Source organism: Callithrix jacchus, chromosome 3, assembly GCF_049354715.1.
Source record: "Callithrix jacchus isolate 240 chromosome 3, calJac240_pri, whole genome shotgun sequence".
NCBI lineage: Eukaryota > Metazoa > Chordata > Mammalia > Primates > Cebidae > Callithrix > Callithrix jacchus.
This window is the reverse complement of record NC_133504.1, coordinates 29,701,855-29,717,786: the sequence shown is the minus strand read 5'-3', so window position 1 is coordinate 29,717,786 and position 15,932 is coordinate 29,701,855. Positions and strand designations below refer to the sequence as shown.

Genomic DNA, 15,932 nt, shown 5'->3' with positions numbered 1-15,932 from the left:
TGAAACAGTTAGGAAAGACGCATCAGGAGAAGCCAAGTGGTTGCCAATATTTCCTTTTTTTTTTTTTTCTGGAATATTCTCTAATTCTTGGTGCATCAAGATGGAAACTGGTAGGCTTGGACTATATGTCCCTTTAAAAGTCTCCACTAACAATACAAGAATATTTTTTCCATACGCAGTGACGGGTGGGTCATGGGTGTCTCAATGACAGCAACGTTCCCGAGCCCCGGACCTTAGCTGTCATTTCACCTGCGTCGTCCCGGACGCCATTTGGCTATTGACGTGGTTCTGAGCCAACAAATAACGCCAGCAGCCCTCCCAGATCCACGCCGGCCTATCTCGCTCTCGGCCGACCCCCTCCTCTCAGTGGTTTCTCCTGCAGCTCCCCTGGGCTCTGCGGCCAGTAGTGCAGCCCAGCTTCGCCCCTCTCCTCTGGGTGGCCCCAGTGCGCGGGCTGACACTCATTCAGCCCAGGAAGGTGAGGCGAGTGGAGGCTAGTGCGGAACTTGCCGCCCCCAGCAGCGCCGGCCGGCTAAGCCCAGGGCCGGGCAGACAAAAGAGGCCGCCCGCGTAGGAAGGTACCGCCAGCGGCGGCGAGCGCAGAGATGGCGGGGCGAGGGGGCCGCGCGCTGCTGGCTCTGTGCGGGGCACTGGCCGCCTGCGGGTGGCTCCTGGGCGCCGAAGCCCAGGAGCCCGGGGCGCCAGCGGCGGGTATGAGGCGACGCCGGCGGCTGCAGCAGGAGGACGGCATCTCCTTCGAGTACCACCGCTACCCTGAGCTGCGCGAGGCGCTTGTGTCCGTGTGGCTGCAGTGCACCGCCATCAGCAGGATTTACACGGTGGGGCGCAGCTTCGAGGGCCGGGAGCTCCTGGTCATCGAGCTGTCCGACAACCCTGGCGTCCATGAGCCTGGTAAGGGCGCTGTCCCCTGACAGCCATGGGGGCATCCGGAGGGCGGCAAATGGTATGACTGGGGGCGGTGGGGGAAGGAAGGAAGGATGGGCCCAGGGGTGCCTCTTGGTAAAAGGTATTAAAGTTGGAAGGTGGGAAGTGGAGGGAGGGATGGAAATGGGGAATAACCCGACTTAGAGTGCCAGGGGCCCAATTTCTGCTTTCCCGTCCCATCCCCCCAGCCCCAAGCCCATCTCCCCAGACCTTAGGCCACCCTTTAGTGAGTGTAGGCTAGGGAGGCTGGAGTGGCGGGGAGGGGTGGGGGAGGAGAGCAATACAGAAGAAGCAAATCCTGGCTCACGCAACCCCAGCGGTCACTCTCACTTTGCTGTGTCAAAAACCCGAAGGAATGATTGCGAGTCTCCAGTAAGGGCGCGGGGTTTGGTCTTCCTTGCGGACAGAAGTAGAAAGATAAGGTGCAGAAGGCAGTGCTTTAGAGGAAAGGAGAACGAGTCATTTATCATTTTCCCCCTAATTTCCAGAGGACCAGTTTATCAGCTCTGTGTATCCATCTCTACCTGTATGTACATACGTATTAGGTACACTCGCTGCTTTGGATGCTGGGGGAATCTTACGGATCTTGCAAATCTGGGGTGGTGGTGTATGCAGACATGTAGGTCCTCCTACCAGGGTGAAAAGTGGCTTCTGATTGACGTTCAGATTTTGAAACTGCACAAGGCCTTTCCAAGGAAAAAGGCTATAACCATGGGAGATGAATAGTTTGTGATGGGGTCTGTATTCCAACTGATGTTCCCAAATAACTATCCGTATTCATCTTTCTTAGAAGTGTGTTAAAGCACGTTCTGATTTATGTTAATTGTGTTGCATTTAGTATTAATAAAGAGGTATTTAAAAATGTTCTTAGGACTTTTTTCATTATGTTTCTGCTTAGGAAATGATTTGGGCCTGGTCTTCTGATACTCAAGGTACTGCTAAAGTTATTGGTGCTAATAATATCAGCGTGGGACGCGTAATCTTTAATGACAAAGCAAGCAAAAAAGTAGGCTAAAAATTCTCAGTGCAGGGCCAGAATAGTTTTATAATGATACATAAGAACCAAACTGAGAAGGTATTAAAATAGGTGATCAACAGACATTTTGATCTTCGAATGTATGGTATATGGGTTGATCAAGAATAAGTCTTCAGGAAATATTTCTTACCTCCAAATAATACAAGAAAAAAAGGTTTGTGTAAGTTTGCTGTCAAAACTCTAAGATCAGATCCAAGGAAACATTTAATATTAACTACTCTACCTGGCAGGATTCAGCATGTAGAATTGGACATTTTGAAACTTAGTTTCATACTATTATCTGAAGATAGGAAAAAATTTTAAATGTGATTACTGATTTTTAGCTAAATCCAATAACCAAAGCCAAGCCATTCTAGGCACAGCTAAAGCTAATGGAAGTATTTGTGACTCTCTTGCTGTCTACTTAATGAGAACTCTTTGTTACTCTGTTTTATAGATTGCTCCGCAGAGTTTTTTGCGTTGTTATTTCAGAGAGATTATATGAAAGCTAATGATTAACTTTTTGTTGTTTCAAATTTGGAAATAAAGTTTTAAAGTGATATTACTGTTAGAATGTGCTATGCTTTAGAAAATGAACCACTGGTTCTTTTGCTTACCTATCTGGAATATATAGTTCATCAAGATTTGCAAATTTTTCTTTTAGATTACAAGTCTATGAAGTGGGGACCGTGTCTCCAGCCCCCAGCTCATGTTTGGCACATGGCAGGCTTGAATACGCATTATGAAATAATCTATATTATGGAAAAATACTGACTATACAATATGGAAAAAATGATTCCATCAATAGCTGCATAACACAGTGTATTAAAATGTTTTATTCCTCATACACATAAAATACATTGATTTAATTCATCTTACAGAGACAAACTCAGAAGTGTTGTACAATATGTACTTTACAATTTCTTGTTAAATGAAGGAGACCTTAAGTCTATGGTATTACTAATAGAATACAAAATGTCTGTGTCCCTTGTATTTTTAAAAGTATAAATAAACTGTTATAAACCAACACTAATAAAACTGCAAGGACGATATCCTCCCGTCACCTCTCATGAGGCCAAATAGATTAGAAATCTTCAGGAAACTAGTAAATGTAGAGATTTGATCAGTATATAAGTTTGATGGTGCTTGTGTGAATTAACTTTAAGAAAGTTTTCGGTAAAAGAAAATGTTCACCATCCTTAATTGGCCTTTCAGTTCTTTTTAAACCACTTTAAGAAATAAAAATGAATACTTATCCTGAGGTACAAGTGGGCTCATTCAGTGTTTTTTGAGCACTTGTATACTCAAGGTAGACCAGGCTTCTGTGAGTTGTGCCTCTGAACAACCTGTAGAAGATAACACAGAAGATTGTCCCTTGCCCTCAGGGGAATAGAGAATTGGGAGTTTAAAGGCATAAAGGTATGTGAGTCTGCAAGAAAGGTTTTGGGAGGACTGGAGAAAAGGACACTAGGGTCAGCAGGTCAGGGAGACTGGATTATTGAAGAAAGGATGACAAAAGACAGGAAATGTACAGTTTGTTGACATTTACGAATTCCAAAATAGCTGGTATAGATATCTGTCTTCACGAGGACCCCTGCTTTTGAAAAAGGGCAACTGTCTTAACTATTTTCACCTTTTAAGTACCTTATTTTTTGGGTACTTAAACATTTCTGATTCAGATTTAGGAAATATTTTTGAACTTAACAAATGCCTTTACTTGATTGAAATTTTGAGGCGAAGTTGCTCACATTCGTTTTCCAGCAAGAGAGATGTCAGATTTGTCAGTTTTCTTAATCCAGATTCTTTTCCTGAACATTAGATAAAATAGCTGATTTCTAAGGATTTAGTTGTCATAACAGAAGAACTCCAGCAAAATAAAACAACATATCCCCATAAAGCCATTTCTTGTGGTAGAATTGTCAAGCTACAGCTTTACTTGGTTAGACTAGCAGTTTATGGACAGATGTTTGTTGATACAATTAGCTCTCTTCCTGAGCAGAAACAAGCGATCTTTATACATGTTTGGTACAGGACATGGGGTGTAGTTGAGCTTGCCTCCTGAAGATGATTCTCTTTGCAAGATGTTCAACATTTGAATTCATCAAAAGGCAAAGAAAATTCGATTTTGAATTGGTCATCGAGGAATAGCCAAACCTATTTTGAGCTAACACCTTAGGAATCAGTTTGATTTTTGACCAGCTTAATGTCGAGTCTCAGTCCTCATTTTGTATTGCTTCTGAGATCTGCAAACATCTCTTGAAAGAGGGTTGCAAGTACCAGCCAATTTCATTTAGCAGGACCACAAATGGTCCTGACATTGGGCTCATCATTTCAGACATTGTTAAGTCTGGACCCCAGATGGGTTCCCTTTGCACTGGGAGTTAGTGTTTGTGGCCTTTTTGTAACTGGGATGAAGAATGAGCTTAGACTGGGCTAGGGGCTGATTATAAGTGCTCCATTAGATATCATACTTGCTAGGCATGATCATTTTCCCCATTTTTCTTTCCTTTTATTTTATACTTTTTTCTTATTTCCATGCTTAGGGACTCACGTGTTCCAATCCAAACATATGCCTTCCTAGGCATGTATATCCATCATTGAAATACAGAACTCATAAAAGAAATCTTTATTAATTTATGTCTAAGTAATGGATTCTGTGTTCCCAGACCGCTCTATCCAGAGTTAAACATGAGTTAATATTAGTTTGCTTAAAACACTATTTCTTTTACATGTAGTTCAAGATCGCTTTTGAGAAGTAAATCTGATTTATAACTAAAATGCTATCTCAAAAACATTCTTTAGAGCAGGGTTTTTCTTTCTCAAAGCCTGGAATGATTATTTTGGACTTATTCTTCTCTGAGTCTGTTAAAATTTAAAGTGTATAAATGCCATTATGCATTTGCCAAATATTGTGACGGAACATTTAATACTGGCATGTTTCCACACAACTTGAAAAAAAGAAGTGGGGATTTTGATTATTTGTATGGCTTCTCTTTATAACAGATTAGTATGGATTAGTGGCAAATGATTACAACGAAAAGATAGGTGAAGATAGTTGTTAGATTAAAATTAGTGAAGATAGGTGTTAGATCCTAGAGCAGAATCTAGACCTACCACACATGGTCAAGACTTATTTTTAGACCTGAATGAGTCAATGCAGCTTTTGCCAGAAGTGATGTTCTTGATTGACTTGTGATTGGTTAATGGAAGAGAAGGCGAGTTGGGCTAGCTCCTACATGAAAGCCTTTGCTCAGACAAAAGAGGCAGCTTTCTATGACAACTGATTTGAGAGGTGGCAGATGACTCATTTGCTAGTAACTCCCTTACCGGCTTACCATACGGCTGAGATCCTATTTCTAAATATTATTAAGAAATATAACACAGGTCTTGTAAAGGGTGACACATTAACCCACCTTTTTTCAAAGTGTATTCCACAGAACATACATTGAGCAAGGTTTGATAAGTATTATGTAAACAAAGATAAATAGGTTTGTATATTGAAAGGCTTAACAGAGCTCATAATAGGCTAATGTATGTTTCAAATCTTGAAGTTAGATGCATACTATATAAGATTTCCCAGCCTCTCACCATGGAATTTCCTCCTCTCCACCTTCCTTTTTTTATTTTTATTTTTGTAAAAAAAGGTGGCTGAACATGGTGGCTCACACCTGGTTGAGGTGAGAGGCATGCTTAAGACTAGGCAACATCATGAGATCCTCTTTCTACAAAAAAATAAAATTAGCTGGGCATGGTAGCATGTGCCTGTAGTCCCAGCTACTCGGGAGGCTGAGGTGGGAGGGTTGCCTGAGCCCAGGAATTTGAGGCTGTAGTGAGCTATGATCATACCACTGCACTCTAGCCTGGGTGACACAGCGAAACCCTGTCGCAGAAACAAAATAACAACAATAACAATAAAAAATGGAGCTTATCTTGGAACTAGTGCTTCACTAACTGGAGAAACACAGCATTAGCCCATTATCATTCCTTATCATAGTATTAAAGATTCAATTGTCACATGAGACTGGATGTACAGCAAAGAAAAAAAAAATGATTCATTTGGTAATTCTCCAGCAGAGGGCCTCATACAGGGAGCTCTTCAGGGATAGGGAGCATATGTTTTCCATTTTTTTCCTCCATAAACAGCTAGTATAGTGGTTTATGTAGAGTAAGATTTTAAGTTTGCTTAGAATCAGAGCATGATTCTGCAGCAATGAGGCAGAGGAGAAATAATTTGGTTTGTTTGCTTTTTTCTCTCCCTCTCTTATGGAGCCGAAAAGGACAAAATAATTTTGATTACAATGATTAAAGTTAGACAAATACGTCACAATTCTTTATTGTTAAATAGCTTCATCCTTTTAACTTTGGTTCGCCTCTTTTCCTTGTGTATAAAATGAGAATACTTTAAGAACTCAGAACTCACAGGACTGCTGTGAGGCCAAAACAGTGTAATATATAGAAACACATTTAATGAAGTTGCTTACATTCTAGTTATTAAGAAGAAGGGCTAATTTGTGAATATTCTTTTTTTTTTACTTTCAGTTTTCTGGAAACCATCCTCCATGGCCTTTATAGTCATTTAGAGTAAGCACTCTTGGCTGCCTTGTCATGTGAGATCTGCTTCCACCAAGCCTGCCCAATGCCTTCCTCTTAGAAGGCTGTTGCACAGGCCTAGCTGATACTCCTGAAGGACTTTTTCCCTCTTCTCACTGTTTTCTGTTTGCTTTTTTTTTAAGATAGGGTTTTGCTGTGTCACCCAGGCCGGCGTGAAGGGGCATGCTCATGACTCATTGCAGCCTTGAACTCTTGAGCTCAAGGTATCTCCCTCCTCAGCGTCCTGAATAGCTGGGACTACAGGTGTGAGCCACCGCACCTTGCCTATTTGCCTTTTATCAATTTTAAAATGTGGGACATTCTTGCTTTTCTTCAGTTTGACAATGAACAATAATCATCAAGCAAGTTTCACTCAATAAGTACAAAGTGTGTGTCAATATTTGAGAATGTCTTTATGGTCATTCTTTAGGGAGGTAAATAAGTCGAGGGCAACATCAACATTTTCATTGGCAATCTGACTTATTTTCCTAAAGAATTTATGGTGAAACTGCTCGGCTACTGACTAACTTACCCTTTTTTTTTTTTTTTTTTTTTGAGATGGAGCCTTGCTCTGTTGCCAAGCTGGAGTGCAGTGGCGCAATCTCGGCTCACTGCAACCTCTGCCTCCTGGATTCAAGAGATTCTTCCGCCTCAGCCTCCCAAGTAGCTGGGACCACAGGCGCTGCCACCACACCCAGCTAATTTTTGTATTTTTAGTAGAGATGGGGTTTCACCATGTTGGCCAGGGTGGTCTTGATCTCTTGACCTCGTGATCTGCCCGTCTCAGCCTCCCAGAGTGCTGGGATCACAGGCGTGAGCCACCTCACCCGGCGACTAACTTACTCTTTTACACTCTCAGCAGAAGCAAGAGCTCTTTGAAACCTGCTTTCTTCCCGCTCCCTAAATTTCTTACCGCTACAGGTGCTCTTTCTTTATTTTTCCATATTTCTTTGGAGAGCAGTAATGTAAAGAATTACAGTGTGGACTTTAATGTCAGGGGACTTGAGCTCAAATCCTAGGCTTCTTATTTTTAGCTGAGTGTTCCTGGGCAAGTCAATTAACTTCTACCTCCCAAATTCATCACCTATGAAATGACAATAATATGATGATTAAATGAGGTGGTAAATATAAAGTTCTTAATTCAAAACTTGGCAACAATTATTACCTCATTATGGCATTTTTCGTTGTTGGTCTACATGGGATAAGCTCCTGTAGCTTCTTGTGCTCTGGAATTGTATTCTGATTCTATGTTTTTATCCCAAATGTTTAGTATTATGCTTGGGGCATAGCAGCCACTCAATGAATAGTTTTGAATAAATGAAGTTTCTCAAATAGGCAAAAATGCATATCATAAAACAAAGCCTTGTTGGTCGATGTTGACACCATGTGTATTAGCATGCCGGAAGTGTGATAGCAAAAAAGGATGGAGATGGTACTTTTCTTTTTCATATGCTTATTTTTTGTGTGCGCTGAATCCAGTTTTGCATAATGGAGAAATACACCAACTACATGTCTTTTCAAGTTTCAGTGCTGAGCATGCTGTGTTTGTTGTCTCATATAACTGGACTAGTAAGTTTCCTTTGGAAGAGAAGAGTCTTCAAACATTTTAGAAAGTTAAGCTGCGTTTTAAGTGTTAAGTAAACATTTTAAAGATAATGGGTAAAAATTGATTTAGTAAAATTTTGACCTTTAAAAATTCTGCATGAGACCTGAGTGTTGCAAACTAAGAACTGTGTGCTTGTTTTTAACACAGAAGATATGCATCTCCAGGTTTTCATTTTCCTTTTTGTCATGAAATGGTATTCAAATTGTGCACTTTGAAATGCCCCAGAGGAGGAGGTTTATCTGAGCTAGGCGATGGGTTGAATGAACTTAAATTTGAAACGTGTTTAAATTTGCCCTTTTCTTTCCTTCTTCTTAATTACTGGATTGCCAAGAGTCTGTTGCTCTGTGAAGGTTTCCCTTTCTTTGAACATTCAGGAGATGGTGTTTTGTAAGTGATCTAACAGCCAGCTCTTCCTAATGAAACGTGGCCTAAGAGAAGAGCCTGTTTGTGTTACTAGTATCTTTTATGATTTCCAGGTGATTTACCCACTTCTTAACTGTCCCCAGATGAGTTATCTTTGAAGGGTAGAGTGACACATGTGGAGTATTAAACAGATGACTCTTAAATAAAGATAAATGAATTACTTATGATAATACACCACAGAACAACTTTCCACTACTGGTAAATATTTTGTTTCTTACAGAAATCTGTTTACTATCAAATAATTGCCAAGCATCATAGTTCTATAATAATAATAATAACTATCTCCTCATTGGAAGACATTTCATTTCAAACAAAGGCTGATTATTTTAAAAATGGCTGCAAGTTGTTTCTAAATAAGCCTAAATATAACTTTTAACTTAAATTCAGGTTGCTAAAAAACCTCTTGCTGTGGTTATGCATGTCAAGGTAATTGGAAGGAACAATAATTATTGCATTTATTTGCTCAGTGCAAGCAACTCCTCATATGTTCAGATCCCAAAGTGATGCTGTCTGATTGGACCTATCCAATTTCTCTTCATATATAGGCGAAAGTATTTAAAATCATAAAATCTTTTCTTCACTATGCAGCTGCTATTTACTGCCATTATGAAATGCTTTCCCTAAGACATAGCTTATTTCTAGAACCCTGCTCAAAAACTTGCACAAATCATAACCTTTGGCCATGAGTTTAAGGTAGAGAAACTTCAGTGTAAAGGTTGGATTGTCACCTCCCTGACCTACATCCTGAATACCCTTTTTCCTTTTCCTTTTTTAGCCAAGTGGTAATTTCTAAAACAACCTTTCTTCATAACTATTATAAAATATTACTGTGTAGCATTCCACACTGAAATCAACTTTCCAAGATGAAAATGTAGGCCTTTGTTAATAGAACTAATAATTTCAATTTATTTTCGGGAACATTTAATGAACACCTACTACGTCCATACCATTTTACTTTATCTGCTGGTCATCCTTTGAGGCAGCGCCATTGCGTTTCTTGAAATGCATTATTTCATTTTTTGCTTTGGATTCACTCTTTCACACACATTGAGCTTGTATTGCATACTCTATGATCCATGGATAGATTACTTGATTCTGCAAAATGCCTGCTGTATATGATGAAGGAGTTGAAGTCTTCTCTATCCTATTTTTAATGTAGCAAACACAAAGGCAATGTCTGTAGGGGAAACTACTGAAAATGTTAAAGACATTTGCAAAATGAAATAGTTTTTGTCCTTTTTGTGTTTTAGGTGCAGTGCTGGATATCTGATTTTAAAGTACAACAGTCCTATTCAAACATTTTCATTTGTCTCAAATCTTGACATTGTTCAGCACAGATTTTTTTTTTTTAAGTTTACTAGAGGAAACCAGTCTTGTTCATTGTGGGAACTCAGTAAATGTTAAGCCAGATTTTCAACATAACCAGCATCAGGGGAATTCAGTTAATGCACTTTTGGAAACTGCATTAACTCTGCAAAATCAACAAGACCTTTATAGAGCTCACACAAAGAGAAGTCAGCTGCTACATGTATTTTCTCAAGAGTCAGTTTTTGGAAAATGCTAAAGCCATAAAAATATACAGATACATAAATATACAGATACATACTTCTCATAATGAATGACACCATGTAGCTAAATAGACTAAAATACTATCTAGACTATAGGTTTTATGTACGTTTTGATAATGGCAAGAAAATTGTGAATGCAGAAGTCACCTTTGTTTCAAATTTCAGATGACTTTATTTATATTTATAGATTTCACTCCTATCTATAAAATAGCCCTTATTTTTCTTGTTTTTACTTCTCTTCATAGCTAAAGAAAATTGGGAGTTTTCTGTTTAACCTGAGTGGTTGGTTCTTGTAAAAAATATCATTTATTTTTATTTTTATTTTTTTAATTTAGAGATGGGGTTTCACTATGTTGGCCAGAATGGTCTCGATCTCTTGATCTCATGATCTGCCCGCCTCGGCCTCCCAAAGTGCTGGGATTACAGGAGTGAGCCACCGTGCCTAGCCTAAAAAATATTTTACAAAAGTCTTTTTTTTCAGGAAGTTTTCTTGGGTTGTTACTGTTCTCTGGATTTTTAACATCGCTTTCAACAGAATGCTAACCGGTTACCTTAACAACTTACAGTATTGCTTCTGCTGGAGTTGTTCTTTCTCTCTGGAGAGCTCTCCTTGAGAACTAATTTGATAGCCAAACATGCTAACACTGTTAGAAGGTTGAGGTGACTTATGGCCACTTATAAATCAAACTCTGTAAAATTATTTGGCAAGAAAACATTATTAAATGCCATTAACATAATAAATGAACACGTCCAAGCATCTAGTGAAAATTATAATTTCAATTAGATTTAGGACATATTTTATAATATCAGTGCTTAATTTTCACAGTTGCCAAATTATAAAGTGAAATGTCTTCTCATTTCTTAAGGAGACATTTTCAAACTTGTTTGTCTTTTCCTGGAATCAAGATAGTGACTGCACATTTCAGTGTGGACCATCTGGTACATCTTCAGGTTTATAGTAGGTTCTCAATGCATTGTTGAAAGTGGTGAATGAGTGAACACTTCAGAATGAATGACACACATATTAGATCTAGTGATACACACTTTGCCAAACCATTAACATGCATGGAAGTACACCTGCTTCTCCACATGTAAGGCAAATAATTATGTCAATACACAATTCTGCCTTCCTTCTAGAACCGTGACCTTGAGGAGAGGTGGCTATCTTTGGCAGATTAATTACTGTATCCACAGTGCTTGGAATGTATATTTTGTCACCAACTGGGGCTTATGTTAGTGCTCCATCCTAGGCTGGTCATGATTCTTGTTCTGGTCCTTTCTATATTGAGCCCTGGTTCTATGTTGCCTCCAATCTACTCACTGAGATGCAGGTCCTCATTCTGTGCTGAGGAACATCATCCTGGCTGCTTTCTTGTACCAGAACCAAGGTACTAAAAGGCTTGTAGTCCTCAGGAGGACAACCTTGAAAGTTGTGAACAAAGGATCAGATAAAGTCACAAGCGACAGCATTCAATTGAATATTATTTCAATATTTATAAAAGTTATGTGGTCTTATAAAACAAGATAATAATGAAAGAAGGGAAAGTCTTTGGAACAAGATGGAAAATACTATTTTAAGAGCCATGGAAGTCAAATTAGTGATGCAGTCATCTGGGAGGAAATTACCAATTCCAATTCATCTTGAAATTTAAGTAATTATAGAACATAAACCTGCGGATGTGAGCTAAGTCACCACCATTGTCCTTTTGAAGTTTTAGAGTATGGGAAATAGAAACTATAAAAAGGGACCCTACATGACAGGTAGTGAGACAAATTGCCCTGGATGTCTGCATTTTCAGATGTCATATTTGGCCGGAACCTCAGTTAAGATGGTACTCTCTTTCTTCCCCTCATCACAGCCTCCCACATACCTTTGAAAAGGTGACTCTCAAACTGTGTGGCTTGAAACATTGTTTGCTTTTTGAGACGGAGTTTAGCTCTTGTTACCCAGGCTGGAGTGCAACGGTGCGATCTCGGCTCACCGCAACCTCTGCGTCCTGGGTTCAAGCAATTCTCCTGCCTCAGCCTCCTGAGTAGCTGGGACTACAGGTGTGCGCCACCATGCCCAGCTAATTTTTTGTATTTTTAGTAGAGACGGGGTTTCACCATGTTGACCAGGATGGTCTTGATCTCTTGACCTTGTTATCCATCCACCTTGTTTTCTTTTTGGGTAAGAATCTTCCACTCCAAAGAGATTTAGGAATAATATGTATATAGTTGAATTTTTAAGTGATTTTAAACCTTATAATGTTAAATAGATTTGGTAGATTGTAATTTCTAAAGATTAACCTTGTAATTACAATAAAAATTTATCGTTGAGTAATTATTTCAGTTTCGTGACATTTAACTTGAAATTTTAGCAAGTTTATAAATGATATTGGGACATTTAAGAGAACTTAATCACCATACAATTTAATCTGTTAGATTTGCCATGTTATGTAGGAGGTTGGGAATATTTGTCAAACAAGGAAACTAAAATGGTTGAATTGAATATGTTGTTTTGTATATACACCTTGAAATGTTTACGATAATTCACTTAATTAATTAAAGGTCAAATCTCCCTTAAAAGTGAGTATAGAATCGGTTATATTTACAAGTAGATAAATAAGACTGGTAAACTGAACTTAAATGTTTGTGGAAGACTATGATTTTGAATTTAGAATTTATAACTCCAATAAATTGAATGTACAATGAAAAAGATTTTGGAAACCAATCATTAACAACTCTTTTCTAGTCACATAAATCACCCTCCAGGGCATCCCAAATCTTGCATTTAACATTAGTTTCTCCATATGATGGGTCAGACTCAGTACTTAAAGTAGGGAGGCTTCCTCTCTTCTGGAAGAATTTTTGCTGCCATTTCTTGATTGCAAATGCATGAGCTGCAGAAAACTTTAGAAGTGTTGAACATGTACGGAATACCTGATAAAAATGCTTCTCTCTATGTGTGAATGCATGGGAAGAATTCTATAAGTTTTCCTCAAATTAGTCTTCTTCAAATTAGAATAACCTCTGGGGTGAATGTTATTAAATATTTAGAATGGTCTCTTCAATGTTCATAATGGGTTGGTTTCAGTATTCCACTGGTCAGCCTAGCATTGGGGATGTTAGTAGTGTTTTTATATTTTCATATGCATGAGTAACATACAATTTCAATTTCTAATTTCTTCTCCACTAGTTAACTATGGAGTGAACCTGAGAAACTTCATTAAAAGAGTATATTCATTTTACTCATGTGTCTAAATTGTAGGGTTGTATGTTTAGGACAACTCTTGGTTTCTCTCTGGCAATGAAAAACATGAACTATATGATATTTTTAATATTTTTGAGACCCTTTTCTATTATTTCTAGGCTGCCGAGCATGCTTTTTTAATAGTCAATTCAGATTACTGGATAGATGGGAGTGAGGGCACCTTATGCTATTTTAACAAACATTTCCCCTTCTCCTTTGAGTCTATTTCAATTTGCACAAACTGTTCCTTTAAAAATTACGTCTAATTTTCAGGGACATCAATTCAGTGTGAGGTATTTTTCCTGAATAGTTTTAAAACTCTTATTCTTGTTGCTGTTATTATTTCAACATTGAAGCTGAACTCATTGAATGCTATAATTCTGCAACCTCTGTGTACAAGGAAAGTAAATCAATGAGAATGTGTTTCTCAAATGAATGTATAAAAGAGTGAGACTTGTTAATATTTTCTCTAAAATTCACTGGACAAAGGTAAGGCATTCATGGATTCCATAAAGACAGTAGTATAAGGAAAACATTCATACCTCTGCCAACATTTTTGAAAGGACAACAAGGCTCTCATTTGTGGAACACGTTACATTTTCCATAGTGTTCTCAACCGTCAAACCAAGGTCATAAGAATGCTTTATTATCAAAAAGGCCCTACTAACAACTTGCAGTATAAATCATCCTAATTGGACAGATCACTGAGAAAAAATAAAGACATTCATTCATCAGGCATTTGGAAATTCCAGGTAGAAATGCTTTCAAAGCAGGTCACACTTGGAAATAAAACTCTGAGTAGTAGATGGCCATAAATGAAATACTGCATCTTTCATTTCTGTATTTGTTTTTTGTGGCCCTAATGTACTTATTTAACAGTAATAACTAAGTGCCTCCTATATGAGTGACATTCTGAAAATTGAAGAGATATTTCAAAAGGGAGCAAGAAACAATAGTATTTTACCAAGTACTTGGTACGAAGGTACATTCACTCTAATTCTTCAGGGAGTTGTAAGAGAGGTGTGCAAGGGAAACCCTTTGGAAGGAGATGGAGATTTGAGCAGGACTTAAAAGATGTGTAAGATATGGAAAGTCAAAGAGAGGACTTTATTCTAAGCTAGTAAAAAATCATTCAAACAAGCCTATTCAGAAGTGGACAAAGGATATCAACAGACACCTAACAAAAGAAGACATACATGAGGCCAACAAACATGAAAAAATGCTCATCATCACTGGTCATTAGAGAAATGCAAATAAAAATTACATTGAGATAGCACCTCACGCCAGTTAGAATGGCCATCATTAAAAAATCTGGAGACAACAGATGCTGGAAAGGATGCGGAGAAATAGAAACACTTTTACACTGTTGGTGGGAGTGTAAATTAGTTCAACCATTGTGGAAGACAGTGTGGCGATTCCTCAAGGACCTAGAAATAGAAATTCCATTTGACACAGTAATCCTATTACTGGTTATATATACAAAGGATTATAAATCGTTCCACTAGAAGGACACATGCACACGAATGTTCATTGCAGCACTGTTTATAATAGCAAAGACCTGGAACCAACCCAAATGCCCACTGATGATAGACTGGATTGGGAAAATGTGGCACATATATACCATGGAATACTATGCAGCCATCAAAAACGATGAGTTCGTGTCCTTTGTAGGGAAATGGATAAACCTGGAAACCATCATTCTCAGCAAACTGACACAAGAACAGAAAATCAAACACCGCGTGTTCTTACTATAGGTGGGTGTTGAACAATGAGAACACGGTGGGGAGCATCATACACTGGGGTCTGTCGAGGGGAAATAGGGGAGGGATAGCGTGGGATGGGGAGTTGGGGAGAGATAGCATGGAGAGAAATGCCAGATATAGGTGATGGGGAGGAAGGCAGCAGATCACACTGCCATGTGTGTACCTATGCGACTATCTTGCATGTTCTTCACATGTACCCCAAAATGTAAAATGCAATAAAAAAATAATTTAAAAAATCATTCACACTTCTTATGTCTTTTTCTTCATTGTTCTGAATGTGGTGACATATAAGCATTCAATAAACATTGTGCCACATAATTATGTTCCATTAGCATGTGAAATTTTCATCTACAGAAAATTTTCATTTTAGATAATGCAGTTTTGGGGGTGTTGTCCTTTGGGGCTGATTTCCCTCATCAAGACAGTAAAATTATTTGGGATGGAGCTAAATATAAATATACTTATATATAGTATATATGTTAGTATATGTTATATAATATGATTATATATGATATATTTACATATATTCATATATATTTATATATAATATAATGTATGATATATATTATAATGATGCTTATATTAATATATATTATATTTATATCATTCCATATAGTATAAATAGTATTATATTATAATGCCATTATAAATATATAATGAAATATTTATAATACAATATCATAATGGAGCTTATCCTAGTATAAGCACCATTCCAAATGGTTTTATTGTCTTGATGAGGGAAATCATCCTCAAAAGACATCACCCTCAAACTGCATTCTCTAAAATGAGA

General features: G+C 38.2%; 1 protein-coding gene across 1 annotated transcript in view; it reads left to right on the top strand.

The window, feature by feature from the left end:
• Nucleotides 1-463: 463 nt before the first annotated feature.
• Nucleotides 464-15,932, top strand: part of CPE (carboxypeptidase E) — a 139,167-nt gene continuing 123,698 nt past the window's right edge. Inside the window, exon 1 of the mRNA XM_054252815.2 lies at nt 464-912. Within this exon, the coding sequence (XP_054108790.1) occupies nt 606-912 (307 nt within the window). The 5' untranslated portion in view covers nt 464-605. The remainder of the gene's footprint in view (nt 913-15,932) is intronic.